Source organism: Mesitornis unicolor, unplaced genomic scaffold, assembly GCF_000695765.1.
Source record: "Mesitornis unicolor isolate BGI_N332 unplaced genomic scaffold, ASM69576v1 scaffold9398, whole genome shotgun sequence".
In the NCBI taxonomy this organism is placed as follows: Eukaryota; Metazoa; Chordata; class Aves; order Mesitornithiformes; family Mesitornithidae; genus Mesitornis; species Mesitornis unicolor.
In genome coordinates this window covers 119,750-140,630 of record NW_010203835.1, presented here as the reverse complement: position 1 = coordinate 140,630, position 20,881 = coordinate 119,750, and the positions used below count along the sequence as shown (strand labels likewise).

The 20,881-nt window shown below is 40.2% G+C and overlaps 1 protein-coding gene across 1 annotated transcript in view; it reads right to left on the bottom strand.

Annotated features, from left to right (window-relative positions):
* Window positions 1-20,321, bottom strand: part of LOC104545668 (F-box-like/WD repeat-containing protein TBL1X) — a gene marked incomplete at its 3' end in the record, with an annotated part of 41,800 nt that extends 21,479 nt beyond the window's left edge. Inside the window, exons 1-3 of the mRNA XM_010190861.1 lie at window positions 20,225-20,321; window positions 2,952-3,097; window positions 1-153 (exon numbers count right to left, since the gene is read on the bottom strand). The exon at window positions 1-153 is cut by the window's left edge and continues 115 nt beyond it. Coding sequence (XP_010189163.1) covers window positions 1-153; window positions 2,952-3,097; window positions 20,225-20,282 — 357 coding nt within the window. The remainder of the gene's footprint in view (window positions 154-2,951; window positions 3,098-20,224) is intronic.
* Window positions 20,322-20,881: the final 560 nt, after the last annotated feature.

Sequence of the window (20,881 nt, the reverse complement as noted above, 5' to 3'; positions counted from 1 at the left end):
CGCGCCCGTGGCGGCCGCTGCTGCCGCTGCACTGGCTTGTTGCTGAGCTAGTTTCTCTCTGAATGCTTGCTGCCGGGTCTGTACAACATCAGGCATCACTGCGTCTATCAGAGACAGTGATTCTATCGGCCTGCCGTCAAATACTGTACCATCCTGCCGGGGAAACAAACAGAAGTGAAACGGCAAGTTTAGGATCTTCACCACTGAGGTCGTCAAAGAGGTAATGGTATAAGGAAACAAAACCAGGCTGCGTGAAGATACTGTACTTTGGCTTAATCAACGTTGCCACATTATCACGGACTGTCCCTCTTTCACATCCGTGATGGTGGTACTCATGTTCAACTTAGAAATCTGCTTGGTGAACAGGCAACTTCATGACATTTTATAGAAAAATTAGCCATATAAATTCTTTACAGATGCAAAAAAACTATGCTGTGGAAAAAAGATGTCTGACTGATGACAGAAAGTTTCTTTGTTTTGTATTTGAAAAATAAAAAAAAAAAAAGAGTCATGGCTAAAGCCATGACAAAGGCAAATAGACTTGGGTTGAATTGTTTGTCTTCCTGCAGTTGCAGAAGCATTGGAATGAAAGCAGCTGCTGAATAATGTACCTCAGCCAAAACAAAGATGTGTGCACAAATTCAGCGGTTTCTTACATAGCGTTCATCAGCCCAGCACCACCAGTTGTAGGTGATTGTACAGGACTGCTTTACCAATATTTTTCCGTTTTTTCCACCAATTTTATTTGTAAAAGTTAAGGCTTTCATTTTGATTTCTGTAAATTAGGCGTCACGTTTAACACCCATTGAGTTATTGAGTTAACCTTTAAGGGCTGTTTTTTAAGACTTAATACAGACTCAGGTCAACAACTGCTATATCTAATAAGCTTTCCTTCACTTTCACTTTCCTATTATCTTAAATATAGGGAAAAGGTTTAAGTAGCCTCTGTAAAGCGGCATTTTACTGATTTTCTGCAAACTCCCTTTAATTCTTTGAAATTATAATCAAGACCCAGCAGTGAAAGATTTATGTCTGAGGAACAGCAGATAAGATTAGGATATGGATAGATGAAGTAGCTGCTAAACAATATAATTTTCAATAGATAAAAATAACTAATGAAGAAAACCAGCCATTTGGCTGACTAGCATTCTTCTGTTGGACTATTCATTGCATTATCTTTTACAATTACGGTATTAAGATACTGCATACTTGCTTCCTCATGGGAAAGAAAAAGGAGGAAAGAGTCATCAGAGAAAAAAAATATAAGCTCTCTTTCTCCTCAACATTTTTTATGTAAATGTCTCTGCTGACATTTATTTGAATCCTGGCTCACAGTGAAAAATGATCCTTGCTACACAATGAAAAAAATGTTTGCCAAAGGATTTTGGCGTCTTACATTTTTAACTTTAAAACTGCTCACTGGACTATTTCCACGTCTGCCCCTTCACAGATCACAAACAAAGCTTGAATTTTATACACATTAGTTTATAGACTTACTGATTACTCAACACTCTTAAGTAATAAGCACACATAGAGCAGCAAATATGTAGCCATCATTGGCATTCAGATGTCAGAAAGAATGGCCTTTGCTGTGCTGTCAGGTACGTATATAAGTACGTATTCGAACAAAATCAAACCACGATGAGAGCAACATAAATCTTAATGGTGACAGCACCATATTTTTGGATTATTCTCTCAACTGAGACCAATCCTGAAGCCGGATGCACAGAAGCAGACCCCTACAGCTGCCACCCGACCTGAACCGGTAGGTACGGTTCATGGCTGAAAGTTTCTAGCCGTGTAGCTCCAATTTCAGGCACAGGGCAAAATGTTAAGTAGCAGCAAATTGGGACAGGTTCCTAACACTGGTTTGTTATTACAACTGCATCAAAGTGCAGCTTGGCATGAATGTCAAATGTCATTGCCCCAATTAAAAAATAACACACAGAGAACACTTAAACACGGTGTCGAGCCATAAAAAGAAAACCACATAGAATGTTAGTGATAAAAACAAATGAGTTTCCAAACTACACATTGCAAATAACACAACCTTTTCTCTATTTTATATTCCTTTGTTTTCACCCATGCCCTTCACGTGCTACGTTCAGCGACAGCGGAAAAAGCAATAGCTTTTTTAGGTATTAATATTTATTACAAGTCTCCATCAATTACAAGTACCTACGGTAAATATTTTGTAATGCAGCACTTCCTTATCTGTCATGCTTCACTCCCTCTCGAAACATCACGCCTTTGAGGTTGGCAAGGCAAAAATGCTGGCTTTTCCCACACCCCCTCTTTGTTTTCCCACTGCCAGTTCAAGGAGAGCAGAGACACTTTTGTGGCTGCTTACACAATCCCCCCAGACAACCAGTGCCCCAGTCAGGGTCAGAACTTACACACCACAGTTTGGGCATGGACATGAGAGGACGATGCCTGATCTTACATGATCTGAGTCAAAGCCACTGAAATAAAAGAGAATCTCTCCAGTGACCTCTGTGGATTTCTGATCAGGCTTCTCATAGCTTGCGAGCAGCACTGCCTGCTAGCGAGTGTCAGGGAGTGAAGTTTTAATCTACGCTGCAGGCTTTTCCTGCCAAATTCTGCTGTGACCTTGAAAATCCAAGAGTGTAAACACAGATGCATTTTCTTGTCTGCTGCAGGAATCTGCGCACCCCAGATTTGTTGACCGTAATGGTGGAAACACCATTTAATAGCTATTTAAGCAGTGCAAAGATGGCCTCAATGTCACAGCTAAAAAACTGAGATACGTTTCTATCTCAGAGCTTTTCAGCCCTCTGCTGGGGGTGGAGCAAAGTATGAGGAACAAAACGAAACCTGATCAAGAGAAGTCAAGGAGTGCTGGCTTGCGTCTCCAGGCTGCGGGGATGCGTGGGTGCCCCGGTGTGTGGGTCAGCGGTACGAGTGGGTGCAGGGGTACCGTGGGTACTTACTTCGTTGATGCTGATCTCGGCCTCCACATACTGTAGCCCCTTCTGGAGGATGGAGATGAGTGCGGCAGGTGGCACTAGCGTTCCGTTGATGTTGGACTGGCTGATGTGGCTCTCGATACCGAAGGTGAAGGCCGAGTGGGAGAAACCTGAGAGCAGGAAAAGGAAGCCATGACATGAAATCTAAATGCACCAGCCAGATACACCTTCATGGTCTAAAAATAATTCTGCTCTGAGATCTGAGGGACGCTGCTGCATAAGCAGAAGGGACAGGGGCTGGCTGCAAGCGAGCCTGAGAGGTTAACCAGAGCCATCCTGACCACCACGCCACCGTCCACCCCCCTGCACTGCACATACAGGGGAAGACCTATAGAAATGGAAGTGCACGCAGAGAAAAACAACCAGAGAACTGCACTGGCTGAAAACAAAACCAAAAAAGTAGGAATTGCCACAAGGGCAAGTCCAGCTAAAAAAAGTGCCTCAAATCTTCATTTCCCTTGTTACATTTTAGCGTGGGTGTTTTCTGAAGATAAACACTTAAATCCCTATCAGTGTGCAAGTGGTATAAAATCAAGCCATAGATGCAGCTGACACAAGGGAGCCGTTCCCTTATACCAGGGAGGAGATTTCAAATCCTCTGCTCATTTATTGCTGAGTACAACATGACGTGCAGAGCATTGCCATTAAAATGTGAAACAACAGAAAGGCTGCTCCCATAAACCTGTTTTCTGGAAGTGAACAGTAATAGCAGAAGTAATTAATTGGGATCTGCCAAGGAGCAGACGACAAGCCAGTGTGGCGGCCTGTCCTTTAACCAGAAGTCATTCTCTCCCCCATTTGGTTTTTGTAATTGTCCTAGAAATAAGGGGTAATGAAGGTGACGGCACTGGAAATTAAACAATTCTGCTGGGTACATTTTAAAGAAAGAGCTGTGCTTTAAATGCTGGCTGAAGCCGCTGAAAACTGTTGCTGGGTATGGTGGCGAGCGCTGCAGAGCGACTGTACATAGGGGCAGATGCGGGAGGGGGAAGGGGGAACAGGATGTAGATATAACTGTAGGAACCCATTTATCACCACTCTGTCTCCAGAGCATTAATCTAACATTAAAAGCCTTGGGGAAACCACCCATGCACTGTCTCAAACAGGAAGAGACCTCGCAGTCTCCCCCGACTAGACAAGAAAGAAAAAGCAAGCAGCTCTCAAATGAAAATACTTCCGTTAAATATAGCTGTGCCTCTTCCCCTTGTCAACAGCAGTTTCATTTATAGTTCTGTCCGTTAAGGGATTTCCCCGATATCACTGCAATGTCCAATTGTGTGTGGGCTGGAGGACAGATTTTGGGCTCTCTCCACAGTAATGCTTTCTCTCTCTCTCTCACTCAAATTGTTTTCAAAATCCTTTTTGCAGTGAGCTCAATTATGATCATAGATAGATAGCAAAAACAAGCCGAGAAACAGAATGCCTCCCACATCTGAAACCGAGGTACGTATATCTCTGTGATTCTCTCCCCCTACACATTGTATTTTGCCACTGTTTTTCTCCTCTTCCTGGTAACAGCCTCCATCCTCTCCCTTCCTGACCTTACCTTCCCTTTCTGGCACTCCCCAAATTTTGGGCGATGCTTTGGACACATTTTAGGAAGCAGCAGATCCACCTATGAGCAGAACTGCGCAGGATTGTGAGGCATAAAAATAAAGCACAAGAAAAAGCACCTGAAAAACTGCAATATCATTTATCTAATCCCTGGTCCAGTTCTTATCCTGTATTGCTCTTTATGTCCTGTCTAGTTTATGAGCTGCTGGACCTCCTGCTGCATCCAAAATAGACTGTAAGATCTTCAGGGCAGTGTTTTTCCCTTTTTATTAGTTTTGGAGGACATCTAAGCACGTTACTGGGCACCAAAAATGAGGAAGAAATCAAGCACTGAGCATACACAGCCTGCATCTGAGAGACCTAGGGTTTGATCACTGAACACTGAAATCTCTATGCATATATAAATACATGGCATGCAAGCAACCAGAATTAGAGAATCAGATCCCACTTAATGTATATTTATGTGTATTTAAATTAATCAACAACAACAGTAGCGATACCTTCTTGAAAAGGAACGGACTTTAAAATGCATAACAGATAAATCAGGAAATCTACTTCAGAATGGAGAAGAATGGGAAAATTAAGCTGTCATCCAGAAGCACTAATGCTGACCACTAAAAAAGCCAGCACTAGGTTGTGAGTTGGCAGCTCAGAAAATCGTAACAGGATCTCTGATTCAAACAAAAGGCGGATGGCATAAAAATGGCAACCAACAAATATTGATGGAAAATGCAGAAAAGCAGAAAATCATGCCTGTGGATCTACAGTAGGCTTAGTTTTAACTATGACGTTGTACCTGTCACTATTACATTTGGTATCTTGCAGACCTGCTAGTTGGTTGCAGGCACATTTCAAGCCTCATCTTTTCCAGCAGACAGCTGGCTGTGGCATACAGCTCACAACTTCTTCGTTCAGCACTGAGCTGCCATCCTCAAAGAGCAACACGTCCCACCTGGCTGCACGTGAGAAGGAACTTCTCAGCACAAACCCAGCTGGGTTATTGCAATGAGTCCTGTTATTTGACTGGTTCTCTCGATGCTAAGAAACTATGACCAAAGCACCTGTGAGATGACAAAACACAAAGCTACTTTGTCACTGAAGAGCAATCTCACTCACACATCTCCAGCAGTTGAGACAAACTTTCCTGAAATCTTATCTGCCAAGATCCAAATACTGCAAATCTACTGAACTGCTTAAGTGGGTGCTGCTGGACACTGTTCCTCATCGCTCCTGGAAGAATCTTCCTATATAATTGTAATTCGAAGAAAAACAAACACAACAGAAACAAGCAGCCCGCTGACCTATAGATAGTTAATTACCTCCTGAATTCTCGTACGACCATAGCATTCACATTAGACTCATATGAAAGCAGACTGCTATTAAAAGTAACACACACAGTTAACAAAATCCTGAATGAAGCTGTACCCACATTAAGCTTCTGATAATGCTGAAAAAAATCACTTGAGCTTTGCGTTTGTATTTACCAGATATCATCAGTTCTAACCAGGGCTCTGCATGTTAGTACGCTGAATTACACAGCAATGTTGCAGCTCCGCAGTTCAGTCTTACAAAAAGGTGATTTCTACTAAACAAAGGCAAGTATTTTTAAATGCTAGCTTGTGTTACAAATGTTAGCTTGGCCCTCCTTCTGACGATCATGAAACCACAGTGGGGAATGCACCGCCAAGACACGAGCACCCCCTGCCCCCAGTGACTCTGTGCAGACTGTCAAGGCAGTTGGGGAGCGAAAGCAGAGACAGAAGGTGCTCTGCAAGTGGTGATGTGAAGAAAGGATGCGGTGGGGATGACATGACATTACAACTGATCCAAATTCAGAATGATGCAGTGGCAGTGAAACGAATGGAAGTTGCAAATCTGTGTCCGTATGCATTACTTCTCATAAATTCTGTCATTTTGGTGACTGTAGTAATCACTCTATGAAACAATAATTTCTATTCAAATAGCACAAATAAATGGAATCTTGATGTAGCAAACCCTTCGAGGACACATGCAATGAGACTCCGAGCTGTTAAAGTTAAAGATATGAAGGGCCAAAGGGGAGAAAGCAAGGCCATTCACTGAACTGGTTTTGCACTGCTGAACTGGACAGTCACCTGTGCTGTGACATGACCAGTGCCCTGAGCAGCATCTTTCAGCAGACTCAGGCATACGGCTTCCAGGTTTTTCTACCTCAAAAAAGATGGGAAAACATAAACCATCGAATTATGTGTAATCTGTAAACACATTAACATACACAAACAAAAAAATTCAAATGAACAGTGCAGAACTTGGTGTGATCACCTGAAATGGAGGTGATCCATCAATGGTTGAATAGTTGGCCTTGAAAGATTTTACAGAGCATAAAAGCATAGAGGAAATAACGAACGCAGAAAAAGCGACTTAAATGACACCCCCTTGTACCTGAAAATTTGTTACGCAAGGCTTTTTTTGACCTGAAAACTGAGTGGAATTCCTCATGAGAGATTCCTGCACTTTTTTGTACTGACAGTGGTAACAGGTCCTGGTTTTGTGCTGTATCTTTCCTCACACCGAGGTGTCTGTATATACTCTCAGTGGTATATACACAGCCATTTGGGAATTCTTGCCCTAGGCAGTGCCAAAAAATGCATATGTAGGGCTGTGTTTTGCAAAATTTCACTGATAGATTTTGCTGTAACTGCAAAAACGGCGATAATGGAGATTTTTTTTTTTTCCCCTTGGCTGCTCCTTTTTCAGTTAAAAACGGCCTCCCCTTAAAACAAGATCTGTCATCAATCATGAAATGACTAGGTTTTATTTAATGAACATAATGCTACTCTTTGTGCGCTCGTTTGATCTGCAGGCTAAGCCATTGTAATTGTTTGCAACATGCCTGGCTCACAGCAGAAATGCCTGTCAAATGCAGGTGCAGGAAAGGGCACTGGGCAGCCACACAGCCCGGGGAATGCCTCATCTTCTCCAGGGCTGTGTCTCACCTCTTCTGGGAGGGAAGGATTCTTCCTCTTAGGCACACAACTGGGGTGCTGCCAAGTATTCCCCGTGCAGGCTCATCTGGCAATCACAGATCCAGCTAACTGACACGCACTAAGTGCTCCTTTCATTTTCCGATCCCTTTAGCACCGTAAAGAGCCATCTTGTTCAAATTGCAATCTTAAACTGTAACAGCTACAGCACCTACTGCTGCGTTTGTACAGGTGAAGGGAATGACAAAGAGGGAGGCTGAGGAAAAAATTACTTCTGAGGTGTTTCAGTCCCTGCTGGTTACTCCAGAGTTTCCTTGGGGATGCCCTGATTGGCAACAGTTAAGCAATCTATTGAATTCTGCGCAGGTTTTATGTTTGTGAACTAACTGGACTTAGTTTTCTCTGGTAAATCTAACTAGCATACCGTTCTAGTTATAATAAAAAAAATAAGGGTAAGTTATTTGCAAATTACTCTGTTTAATTATTCATACTAAAAGATTTGTCACTGAAACATTTGTTACTGTAGAATGAAACAGAGAATAAAGAATTGTGAACATCAAATTGCCTTTCACACGTATCTCAGGCATCGGTATGATGAACAGCCTCTCTCCCAACACTGAGTATAAGTAACAACCCATTCTTAGACATTTTTGTATAAGTCATGCCCCGTGTCTTGGAAAATAGTGAGGTTTCATATAGAGGTCTGTGTCATTTGCTTTAATAAATTTTCCTATTCCTTTAACTCAAGCAGTCCAGACTGAGGTTTTCAAATGCAGGGATCTTAGGTTCAATTTCCAGTAATCACTAAATTAGTTATGTTATTACCTCAATAGAATGAGAGAAAAGAATATATGAGGAGGCATAAACTATCTGTCGACCCCCTTCCCTTTTTTTTTTCCTGTAACAATTTAACTGTCTCCAGGTGTAATCAACACTTCTTATTTCATTGATTTCTTTGACATCGCATTGTCTCTCTTTTTGGAAATGCCCAATACTAGTTCTTTCAATCCTCATTTCTGAAGTAACAGGCTGTTCTCTTTGAAAGTATTTGGCAGGTACAGGATACAAAAATTACCGAGGTTTTATAAATGATTATAACTTCTGGCTCAGTAGAACCAGCCTGCAACTGATATAATGGGATCCACTGGCAATCTTAAGCTTTCTGGCTGCAGGAGTGCCTGTTTTCTTAAGGTAGTATTGTACCTGTCGCTACTGCCGAGACTTGGGCTCATGCAAAATTCATGCAAGAATGGAAGGCATGTACAAACTGACCTCAGCTGAGCCATCTGCAGGAAAAAAAAGCTGGTTGTGAGGGGGTGAAGTCATCTACACGGCCATAAATGGGTATACGGGAAAAAGTCCTGGGAGATTTAGACACACCAAGTACAAACAGTCAAAAGAAAATCACACACAGGGGGAGAAGATGTCTGCACACAGTCCTGTCAGCTGCTTTACCATGTTACCAAAGCCAGGTAACTCCAAAGCTGCTGGCACAGCTGCTTGCCAAAGAAACCAGATGCAACCACTGGAAAAAACATCTTCCCGAGTTTGATATTTGGGTCTTGGGAGTGCCATCTAAGCAGGAAGGCAAGAAAGCATTGTGGTCATCTGAAATAAAGCAGAGCCCCACCACTGCAGTTTAGAAAATTCCACTAAGGAAGAGTGAAATAGGACCACTGACAAAATAATTTCTTCCAAATGCTGAAGATGTACAAACAGCACAGTTAACACTAAATCAAGATTTCTGTAGGTCTAGATTTACAGCATAGAGAAGCGAGGGACACGAAACACGAAGGGCAATTTCTGGCTGCAAAACCAGATGCAAACAGTTTAACTTGTAACAACTGTATTTTATTGATTCTAGGCCTAACACACGCTAATCTAGCTCCAGAGGTAAATGGCATAATTTCTTGCCCATCGCCCAAGAGAATACAATGAAGTTCTTCACTGCATGGGACTGCAGCTGCCATTGTAGAGTCTAGTATTTCCTCTCGTATATGAGGCACTGAGTGAGAACTGAGAATGTAACGTGGATCCCCATCCTTGCTTCTCCTTACATTTCTGTCTAAATGTAATTACGTGCCCATAAAAATATGGCCGCAAAACCCTAGGGCATATATGCAGAGGTTTCAGAAAAAAGGAGACCGCTTTCTCCGAGATACGTTTGGTCGTAGTTAATAAAGAATCTGATGCCTCGAGCCACTGATAAGATTCTACAAACAGTTAAAAAAAAGGTGGGCAAAAATCCTCCACCACATCTTGTTTATTATTCACAGCAGAGCGAGATTCTTCTCCTAGCTGAGCTTTTTCTTTCTCGGTAATACATCCTAGAGTGCTTCTCTGGTTTTGGCAGTGACTGCTTATTTCTGAAGACTTACCTTCGCAATTATATAAAGGGCTTAACAAGGACACACATTAGCAATTTAAAATAAGAACTGCAGTTGAAATATATTTTTAGAAAAATCAGCTGAACAATAGGGCTTGTACATTTGTTTCAAGATTAGGATTGCTGAACGATTAAAATTATTTCCAGAACCCTGGGAAATGTGTCCTGTATTACAAGCTCTTTCACAGTCCCTGGGAAATATAAAGAAAGGATCCCTAGCTGTAGCTTGTGTCAGTTGCCAAAATTACAATGTGCCTGCTTACCCGAAGTTTTGTAGAAGCGATTATTCACTAATATTAAATGTTACACCCTTTTTTCTTGGATATCTGACCTGCTCACTTTCTGCCAAGAATTCAGAGCAAATGTCTGCTGCCCAAAATTATTTTATTACGTGCCAAAGAATAGTTTGGCAGGGTTTTTTTTTTTCTTTTTCATGCAGGAAAATATGTTGGAAAAGATTAATAGAACTTGGAAATGATCTTCTGATGAGCAGTACTTGGCACTCACTGTTCAAGCCTTTCTGAGGGCTGCAAATTAACAAAAAGAGAAATACGATACAGACAGAAAACAGAACACGAGCAATGGAAAGAGGAACTTAAAAAAAATCTTTTGAAAACAAGGTCTGAAATAATCCCCTTTTTCACTCACTCTGTGTAAATTAGACTGACAATTGTGAATAAATGTCAACACAGATCTAGCAATTTAATGCAACTATGTGCAAGGCTTGGAATAACTTACAAAGGCCACGTCAAGAAAAAAAAAAGATAATCTTTTCCTCCCAAATTAATGGGATGTTGTTCTCCTTCAGTCCTGTCTGTGCAACCAAATATCCAAAGAGATAAGGATCGCCTTTATAGAAGAGACTTCCACAGTCATACACACTTCCCCCCCCCCCCCCCCGTAAGCTATGTACTTCTATCAGCTCTAATATACAGATGTAAGTGGTGGTAAGCAGGACACTGCAGCTGATGCTCTGTGGGCGTTTAGGGGCTTCAGCACCAGGCTAGTTTCTGCTGATGGGGACTGCAAACAGAGCCCTAACACAGCTGCACTGGTTGGGTGTGACGAGGGGTGATTTGTAACCACCAGAGCTACACAGGCACAACGGCCCCAGTGCGCAGGTGATCAGCAGCAGAGCTTGCAAAGATGCAAGAGGCAGCTTCTTTCACTGGGCCTAGGGAGTCATAAGGAAAAGCAGTAAATTGACAAATGTGTAGCACTTCGTTGGTTTTACTAGCAAAGCCATCTTGACCTACAGAGATCTGCTTTCCATCCGACATCCGATTTTCTTAAAATCTCTAGAATGCTGCTTTTATGCAAGCTTTAAAAAACAGGACATGAAGTGATCAGACTCAAAATCCGTGCTATGGAATATATTTGCAAAGGTGTAATTGTTTCTGTTTGTGTAGCTTAAAAATCACCATGTTTGCTCAATGTCTGAGATCCAACACTGTACAGCAATTTTCAGGCCAAAGAAAATTTTAAATAGCCAAGTTTAGAAAACTGTGAAGAGACCTAGAAGGAAATACCAAGTAAATAGGGTTTTGCAAATGGCAAAAGAACAAGACAGTGTATTTTTTCCCTTCACAGAATCTTACAAAATTCTGCCCATAATGCCTTTCTTACATGGATCTTTTATTTCTGCTGTTATGCAACAGGGGTAAAAGACACAGACAAAGAAGTTTCCTAAAGATACTCTTGAACTGCACCACAAAACATCTGAAACCACTGTTTATATGCATGTACATAAGGTAGACAGTTGGTCACAAAACTCTAAGTCTGTGCATACAAATGCATGTAAAAATGGCCCTCATGCAGCTTATTATATTCTTTTCAAAATATAATCAAACCATGGCAAAACAAATAACTTCTATAGCTGTAAAAATATCTTTTCCTCTCCATTGCGGACTTTGGATTTTGGGAAGCCAACCACCAAATACTGCTAGTGCACATTCACTGCTCTACGAAAAAATGTGCACAATGTGGTTTTGACTCACACATTGTTTCACACGATTCAGAGGTGCTGTTGGCTTAGAAACCCATTTGCTTATCTTTAAAGGAAGCTGGGAGAAGTATTTACCTTTAGCTTATCAGCTTCATCCTTCCCAAGATCTAGAGCTTTGATAAGTATAAGAAAAATGGGTTTGGAACTGCAGCCCAATCAATAAAGCTTGCTGTCTTCTAATGCTGACCCTGATTTTTTAAAAATGTACTCAGTATTTGCAAAAAGAATAAATGATTACTAGCAGAGAGAGAAACTGTGCATGATAATGCAGTTCTTATTTGAGAAATGGATTCGTCTTTTCAGCAGTCACCCATCCTCCAACTATGAAGTATAATTTCCAATTCAGAGTCAGCCTCACTGTTGCTGGAATCATACAGTCCTAGTTTAAAAGAAATATAGAAAGCAGGGGAGAGAGTGTAAAAAAAGGAGCAGCATAAACCCCTTTATATAACCTTCTTATAGTACGCTATTTTTACTACATACATATCATGCTGAGGGGGTTATATATATTATGTTACATTATATGCAATATATAGAGTTACAGATGGTTTCTCATTAGATAGCAATGTTCATTCTAGGGTTTTAGGAAACACTTTTATCTAAACCAAAATGGTTATTTTGTCAAATTTCTCAAGTGTTCTTATCGAAGAGTCACTTTAACATACACTCCGCTCCTCGAACAACATCGTGGCTTTATTTATGTCAAATAATTCATGAAAGGTCACAAATGTTGGTTCTATATCCAAGTTGCAGTATATTGGAGATTTGGATCATAAGCTTAAGTAATTTTAATTGAGTAGGCTGGCCCTAAAGAGGATAGCACATCATATAAATAGGGCTGCATGCCCAACAAATCAGATCTGTGCACACGAATTAAAAATGCATTCTGTACTGCTCCAAAGCCCAGCCATTGCACAGCTGAAAAGGTGACAGAAACCCTGTGTTCAGACTTAACACCAGTTCCTGAATAATGTAGTTAGCATCTCGTTCATACTGCATTTAGATATACATAGTCACCTCTAAATTCACAAACAGTACTTTAAAATAATAGAAAAATAACGTTAAATAGTGTCCTATCACACCTGTGATAGCCTTTCCTCAGAGGATTTCAATACATTTTAGGACTAAAACGTTTTACCATCTGCTGTGAGGTACCGTAAGAAGTATTAGCCTCACTTCCAAAGAGGAATATTAAAGCACAAAAAATTGTAAAGCCAGGCTTAAACCCAGCTTTTACACACTTCCTTAAAAAGTCTACTGCTTTATTTATTCAGTAATGTCTGTTCAGCACCCTGTTACACTGGCACAGAAGTAACTGTGCAAATAGATGCCAAGCAAATGCACAAGTGTCTTTATATGAGTGCAGCTGAGTTTGGTGTATGAACAAATACTCCCTACTGCAGGCAGAGGACATGCAGCCCAAGAACCAGCGATAACACGTTTGTAGGCACAAATAATGCAGCCATAGATTGTCACTGAAACGCCACTAAAATGTGTGATTTATCTTTGGCTGGCAGAATGTCATTTCAAGGATGCATTTTTCTCCTCAGCAAACAAAAGGCCTCCATCCTTACTGGTAGAGCATAGCTACATACACAGCTTCAAGAGCATTCCAGTGACCATGGTATTGAACACTGCCTTTACGCAGAGATGCTTTAAGAGATCTTTGAGGCTCCCCAGCTTTCGGCAGGAGGCTGGAGTAGTTGATCATGAGCCAGCACTGTGCCCTTGCAGGAGGGAAAGCCAACAGCTGCACTACAAAAAGTGCTGCCAGCAGGTCAATGGAGGGGACCCATGCCCTCTACTCAGCCCTGATGAGACACATCTGGAGTAGTGTTCAGCTGTGGGCTCTGCAGAGCAAGAGAGACGGACATACTGGAGCAAGTCCAGTGGAAAGACCATGAAGGTGATGACTGGACTGGAGCATCTGGCTCACAAGGAGAGGCTGAGAGAGCTGGGACTGCTCAGCCTGGAGAAGGCTCACAGGGGCCCTTATCCATGTGCATAAATACCTGAGAAGGGTGCAAATAGGACAGAGTCAAGCTCTTCTCAGTGGTGCCCAGAAGCAGAGGCAACGGGCACAAACTGAAACACAGATGAAATGCCACTGAAATAAAATAAAACACTGTTTTAGTGTGAGAGTGATCAAGTATTGGAACAGGCTGTCCAGGAAGGCTGTGGACTCTCCATCCCTGGAGACATTCAAAACCCGACTGGACACAGCCCTGAGCAAGATGCTGTAGTTGCTCCTGCTCTGAGCAGGGGAGTTGGACTAGAAGTTCTCCAAAGGCCCCTGTCAACCTGACTGTCCTCTGGTTCTGTCATCTCCTGAGATACCACCCAGTCTGAACTCCCCTATGGCCCTAACGAGACAAACTGGAAGAAAACACATAAAACAAAAGAAAAAACATTATCCACTGACTCTACTACAAGTGCACACTATTGTTTTTACTGTCACACTGGACAAGTGCTTTTACTGACCAAGTAATTCTTCCAATTAATTATTCTTCAAGGCGTATATTTTAATAATTTAAGCAAAACCCATGCACTGTACATTCCCCTTCTACCTAGCAGCAGCCTTCCTACGCAAAGGAAGCAGTTAGCTTTGAAGCAAATTTAGCTGACCTATATATGCCAACATTTTATGCTATGCTTAATCTGAATTATTTCCAACATGCACTTCTCTCATCTGTGACTCAGGAACTCTGTGCCACGCACACTTGTGCAAAATACTCCAAACGGGCAGAAAAAGTATGGACTTCAGAGGAAAACTACATAGGCTTATGTAAGGAGACTGTTGCATAAGGCACTAACTCAAAAGAGCAGAATATTGATCTTCAGTCTTTTTTTTTTCTTTCCCTATTGCCTGAGTACTTACCCAAGCAAATTGCGATATTTACATTTTGTACAAAATTTCTTTGTTAAAAAAAAGAGAATGAGTCACAGAGAAGGTATTTCCCTTCAAATTTTGTTGATTTCTTTTCAAAAAAAATGTAAATGGCATTGGAAAAATTGTAATTTAGTACTATTCCAAGTATCTAGTGGGACAATATCACAATGATGAAATCCCAGAAGCTTCAGAAGATCCATATTTTGGATCCTCTCATCATTTCCAAGTGAGATTAAGATGCCCTGGTTGTGGTTAACTGGAAAGGCCCGTGTCCGCACAAGCCTAACTCTTTAAAGCATTCTGTGCTGTGATTCACAGAAACACTTCATGCTCTATGTCCCCTTGAGCCTTTGCTTAACACCTGAGAGAAAATCTTGTACTTTAGGAAAACAAGGAAAACCTGTCAACTGTGAACAAAACAGACCAATGTGCTGCTGTCATCCTGAATCTACAGATGGAAAACAACTATGTTATTAGTTGCCTTCATTCATATGGTTGGGAAGAAAACAAATTAAAGTTCTAAAGTATCATGGTAAATTGTCCCAAGTCAGCAGCTAAAAATTTCAGTGACATCTTTTTGGCAAAAGCATCCAGCTAGTGTTTTTGCTGTCTTGGACATCGTACGGATTGTACACCGAGGAACAGCTTATCAAGTGTATGTCATAAAACATAGAAAAATTCAAACTGAACAGTAAAAGTATGAGCAAAAATGGACACTGTTACACAGCCTCAACTCTAACAAGCCATTGCCAGACTTCCTCTGCAATAAATCCCTACTGGAGAGTTGTACAAGCCGCAGAGAGCTGGGAGCTGATTTTCAGATAAGGATTCTACGCAGCAACACACATGTAAGTGCTAGAAAAGGAACACAATTAAATTGATCAATGCATCAAAAATACCAAATTCGAAAAAGTTCTAATAACTGAACTGACATGTTGGGCTGGGTAGGGAAGGTAATTTATTGTAGCAGTTGGACCAGTGATAGGATGTATCACTCACAACAGATGGCAGCACGTTTTCAATTAAAAGGTATGTGAGAGATTTGATTTCCCTTGGTTTTGCCATCTCCCCCTAACCTCTTTTCAATTTTCCTTGGAATCCTTATTACTCCCATTGCATTGTACTGCTCTCACATTCATTCGAAAAGACAAATAATGATCTACAGGAAAACTCTATATTCTGAATTCTACATTATTTTGTAAAAAAACAGTTCTTCATTCTGAAGAAAACCAATAGAAGGACTATGTCAGCTGTGAAGATGGCTGCTAGCAAAATGTGCTTCTCTGAAGAGGTGCAAAGCTGAATCAACATCATTTGGATGCCAGAACTGTGGCTTCTTTGGTAAAGCTTGTTTCACTTCTGTCAATGCACCTGCTTTGTTGCTGTAACTACGTTCACCACAGGAGTATTTTGTGTGCTCCTACCTCCACACTGGTAGTACACTCTGCAGACATAACCTGAGCCTGATTTTGGTAACTGAGGCCAACATTTTTTCTTAAGGGTAGCCTTTAACAAAACCATCTACAAATAAATATAACCTGACTTTTAAAAGTTTGACTCTAGAGAGAAACAATGCTTGGAAGCCCTCAGCACTTTTAAGTACTAGGCCTCTTTAAATTGTGCACCCAAAAGCTGGTATACAAAAAGACGCAAACTGAACATTGCAGGACTTGACTTTTGGATAGGAATTAACAATCTTAAACTGAAATTAAACACCCAATTTCTTTATACCTCAGGAAGGGGTGTATTCATGGTCCTAGTGTGGAAGTGATAACACCTAGCCACCTTAGTGGTGGAATTCCTATACCATCAACCCATGAAGCCTAAATGGAAATGATGCTCGACTGTTTTTCTGGGTATAGATAAACCGTGAGACAATCACCTAATGTGAGGAGGCAATTACTTACTTATTTCTTTTCATACAGCTAAGCAATTAGAACCTTCACTTGTCCAAGTCCTATCTTGTACTGGAGGGATCTGACTGCACTGCCCCTGGAGCAACCTTCAGCAGCTCAAAGCAGTCTCCTTGGCTGTATTTTTTTCTGTTCAACTGTCTGAGGAGACAGTGTAAGACACCGAGTGCCACAACTGACCATCTAATTCCATCTGCAAATGTACTTGAGAACCATTTTCTATTTCCTTCCAGGTAACTGACAAAGCCATTGAGCAGCATCACGCCAAGAACAGATTCCTGTGAGCTCCCATTAGAAGCAACCCGAGAGATGAATATTCCCCAGCCCTGATTGCTTTTCAAGATGCTTCCGTTAGACTGTTTTTAATCCATTTGGTAACTCTGGATTACACTGATTTTACACACTGTTATTTCATTTTGTTTTTAACTACATTGTCAACAAGACTAAGTAAATGTCATAAAGTAGTCTAAGGGTATTACTGTCAGCGCAGTTATCACTGTCAACTTGTGATCTTGGAAAAACCAGTATCAAGTTTGTTTGACAAGATCTGTTATCCATAAAAACTTGCTGGCTGCCATTAGGCACGCTGTCATCTCTTCACTTTTTTATTCAGAGGTATCTAGTTTCAACCTTCCAGTGACTTTGCTTGACCTATAGTTACCTGGATCATCTTGTTTAACCTTTAAAAATTCTGGCGCAACATTTTCTTTTTCCAGTTCACTGGAACTCCCCTTAGTATGCCAAGATTTGTTAAAAAGCAACAATAATGGTTTAGACAGGTCAACTCTATTAATACGCTCCTGTGCAAATTTTCTAGTCTGGCAGCAAATTAAGGAGGAAATATAATTACTGAATTTCACTGTTAACTTCAATTTTAGAAGAGCTGAACTTCTACTAGAATGATCTCCCAGCGTTTTCATAATGAAGTGTAAAGCATCCATCAGTATCTTTGCTATAATGTATCAAATAACCTCAAGTGCTTCTGTGCCTTGCAGTCACAAAAGACTTAAAGCCCAACGGGGACAGTTTGCTTTTCATATAGTTGCACCACCATATGTATTTCTTTTGTTGTTCCTATCTTCCTCCCACCATTTGCCTACATTTTCTGGGAAAGCCCTGAAGTTTTACAGGATAAGATTAAAGGACAGATATCTGAAAAAAAAAATTTTGAACTTTTGTATGGTCCTGTAAGCATCTTTATGGCTGTGTTTGATGTAATTTTTAGAAGCTTTGGGTTCACCCAATGATAATAAATAATCAATATAATAACCTTGGCTTTGGCAAATTCCTTAAACTGTAGAGGTTTGAACTTAAAACTTTATTCAAACACTAGCCCTCTAAATCTGGCATGCATTATTTCTGAAACTACTGATTAAACATCTTTCATCTGCTGTTGCATCTTACGGCATTTATACTAGCAGGTGGAAAGGCAAGATGCTGTATAACACTTTCTGTCTTATTAACCTACTTTATTTGAAAATACAGATATAAAAAATTATTTGGCAAAAACAATGACAGTATGAAAGAAGATTCAAACTAAATGTAAGCTTTTAAAATAGATTAGTGGATTCATCATTGCTTGTAGCTCTTATTTGCCAAATGCAATTACTAGCAAACTGTCAGGTATATCTACTAAATCAGTACCTAGCATCCAGATTTCAATATGCTCAGTTTGATGCATATTTGAGTATCACTGCAAATATTTAAGCTCAACTTATACTTTCTTGTATGGGTAAAATACAACAGAAAGAGTGGAAATACAGTGTTTTTGTGAATATATTTAGTATGTGTAGATTAAGAAAAACATTTGGCCCTTTACGTAAGAAGATAACAGCAGTACAACTTCACATTAATATGAAATCTCCCTAAAATGGCAACAGTGATTGCTTGCCTGTGGGAGATAGGTTACCTATAAGAACTTTTTCCTGACATTTGCCTGATACCATCATTCTTGATTGACTGTAAAGCCTCCTTCTGAATCATTACACAACACTAATCCACCTACTGATCTATCAAGAGGAATAAAAAGGGCTGGTTTTCTTTATTCACATCAGGAAAAGTTACTGTATTAATACAGTGTTATGTAGAATCTCCTACAATACAAATATAACAATGTGAAACAATTTCAGGATTCTTTAGGCTTTGACAACATCCATCTGCGCAGTGCTCTCATGTTCAAAAGCTCTTTCCAGTGTGGTACCCAATAGCTTACCTTTACAAATAAACTTTGTCTAGATGAGATTTTATTTTTGTTAGCGCCTATCTTTCTTCCATCTGATTGCATGCCAGAACTAGACCGTTTTTTTATAAGCTCCATGATTAGAGAGAAGAATACAGTGTGAGAAAAGCTATCAACACAGCCCACAACTGGACTCTCAAAGAGCTTTTTTTAAAAGACCAAATCCTGAAAAAGTATTATAAATCTTCTCAATTTCAGTGGAGATTCCTTGCATAGGGGTTTGGGTTCCTGGGACTGAAATAGTCTTGAAAATAACAGGAACAAATCAAAATAATGTATCTAATGAATGTGGTTTATAAAGATCAACAGAAGCAGGCTAACCCAGTATCTTCTACCCACCGGGATTCTGGTCCCCTGGGCAAGACATCTCTCATGTCTGGAGGGCTTATTCTGAAACTGGCTTCAGGTCTTCTGATAAGAAGACACGTATTTTTCTCAGCTTTTTTGTTGTTGTTGTTTCAGAATGTGAAATTTTTAGTCAATTCTGCTTTTACCAATCCAGAACATAGGGTCAGTACCAAGTAAACAGGGATCCTCTCTAAAAACTCTAAATCCCTTCTCTATGTTTCTCACCTCCCCTATTTCTGCAGTAACAGCACATTTTCCATTAGTGAAGAGAACTTCTACTTCTTGCAGTCAAAAGAGTGGATCAAGACTATGAAAACAAAATAGACCCTACATTTAAGTTTCAATTTCAATTTGTCTTAGAAGGAAAGATGAACCTTTCTTCTAAAAGGAAAGCCCTGTAAAGACATTATTTTCCAATATGAAAACAGATAGAGGTGGAAATGATACTAAGACAGAGACTTGTGCAGCTCAGTTTACATATGTAATTACCCTAATGAAATTCTAAAACATCAGATGCTTGCACCCAAATTTCCATTTACAGCCAATATAAAACCAAATTTAGACAAACCCTCCTTACTTAACAAGTATCTGACAGAACTATTTCAAGCAGCTAAGAAAAAAAGATATAAAATCTATGTGCTTTCTGGCTGTGCTGCCAAAAATTACTTTGGCTGAGAGATTCTATAATGCTACAAAAACATTTGTTAACATAATGTTATTTATTTCCTTGTTTTGCCTAACTGCAATGTTTACTTCGTACCTGTGTATGTTTGCACTTTTACTATGTTCAAAGTCACATGAGTTTGTGCAAGAAATATTTAGTCAGAGTTTATCAGTCTGAAATACTCAACACAGCACTTCTACAGCAACACCATGCAAAAAGCCCATTTCCCCATTTCATCCATGACCTGAATTGATGAGGAGAGACAGGACATTTACCCGATTCCTGGAGATAGCGATACACCAAGAAATTCACTTCGTCACTGGTTATGCTCATCTTAGCCCAACCTCAATATGATGAGGTTTACGAGAAGTGTGATCCACGCTCTGTTCAAAGGGAAAGAAAAGAACAGGTTTTGTTTTATCTTGACTTAGTATGAAATTTATTATCAAAACAAAGGTGGGAATTGTTAAAATATTTAAAGATCTCATACAGTTATTACAGCTGTTATGTCCCAACGTGGGGCACCCACTAAATATTGTGAATCAAGCACTCAAGCTGTGCTCTACCTTTAATTATAATTACAGAGCAGTATTTAACATACATGAGAGAGTCACAGGGAGCATTTTATATCTTGGAAGCCTTTGCAAATGTCAACTCCTTTACTTCTGTGGCTTTACTACAGATCCTTTGGACACTCCTTTTTACTGTGTGAGCGCTTCCTCTTCAGAACTGCTGGCAATTGCAGTCATGTATAACACACCAAATCATAATCTTTTTGCAGCCCTGAATTTGTAATCTAGTTTTCTGTCCAGTAGTCCATCCACTGAAAGACAGATTCTTTCTTACAAAACCATGTTATGCAGAGAACTCAAATAAAGTTACCATAAAACAGTAACAAATCTAATGTTAAAATTAGATTACAAATTTTATTA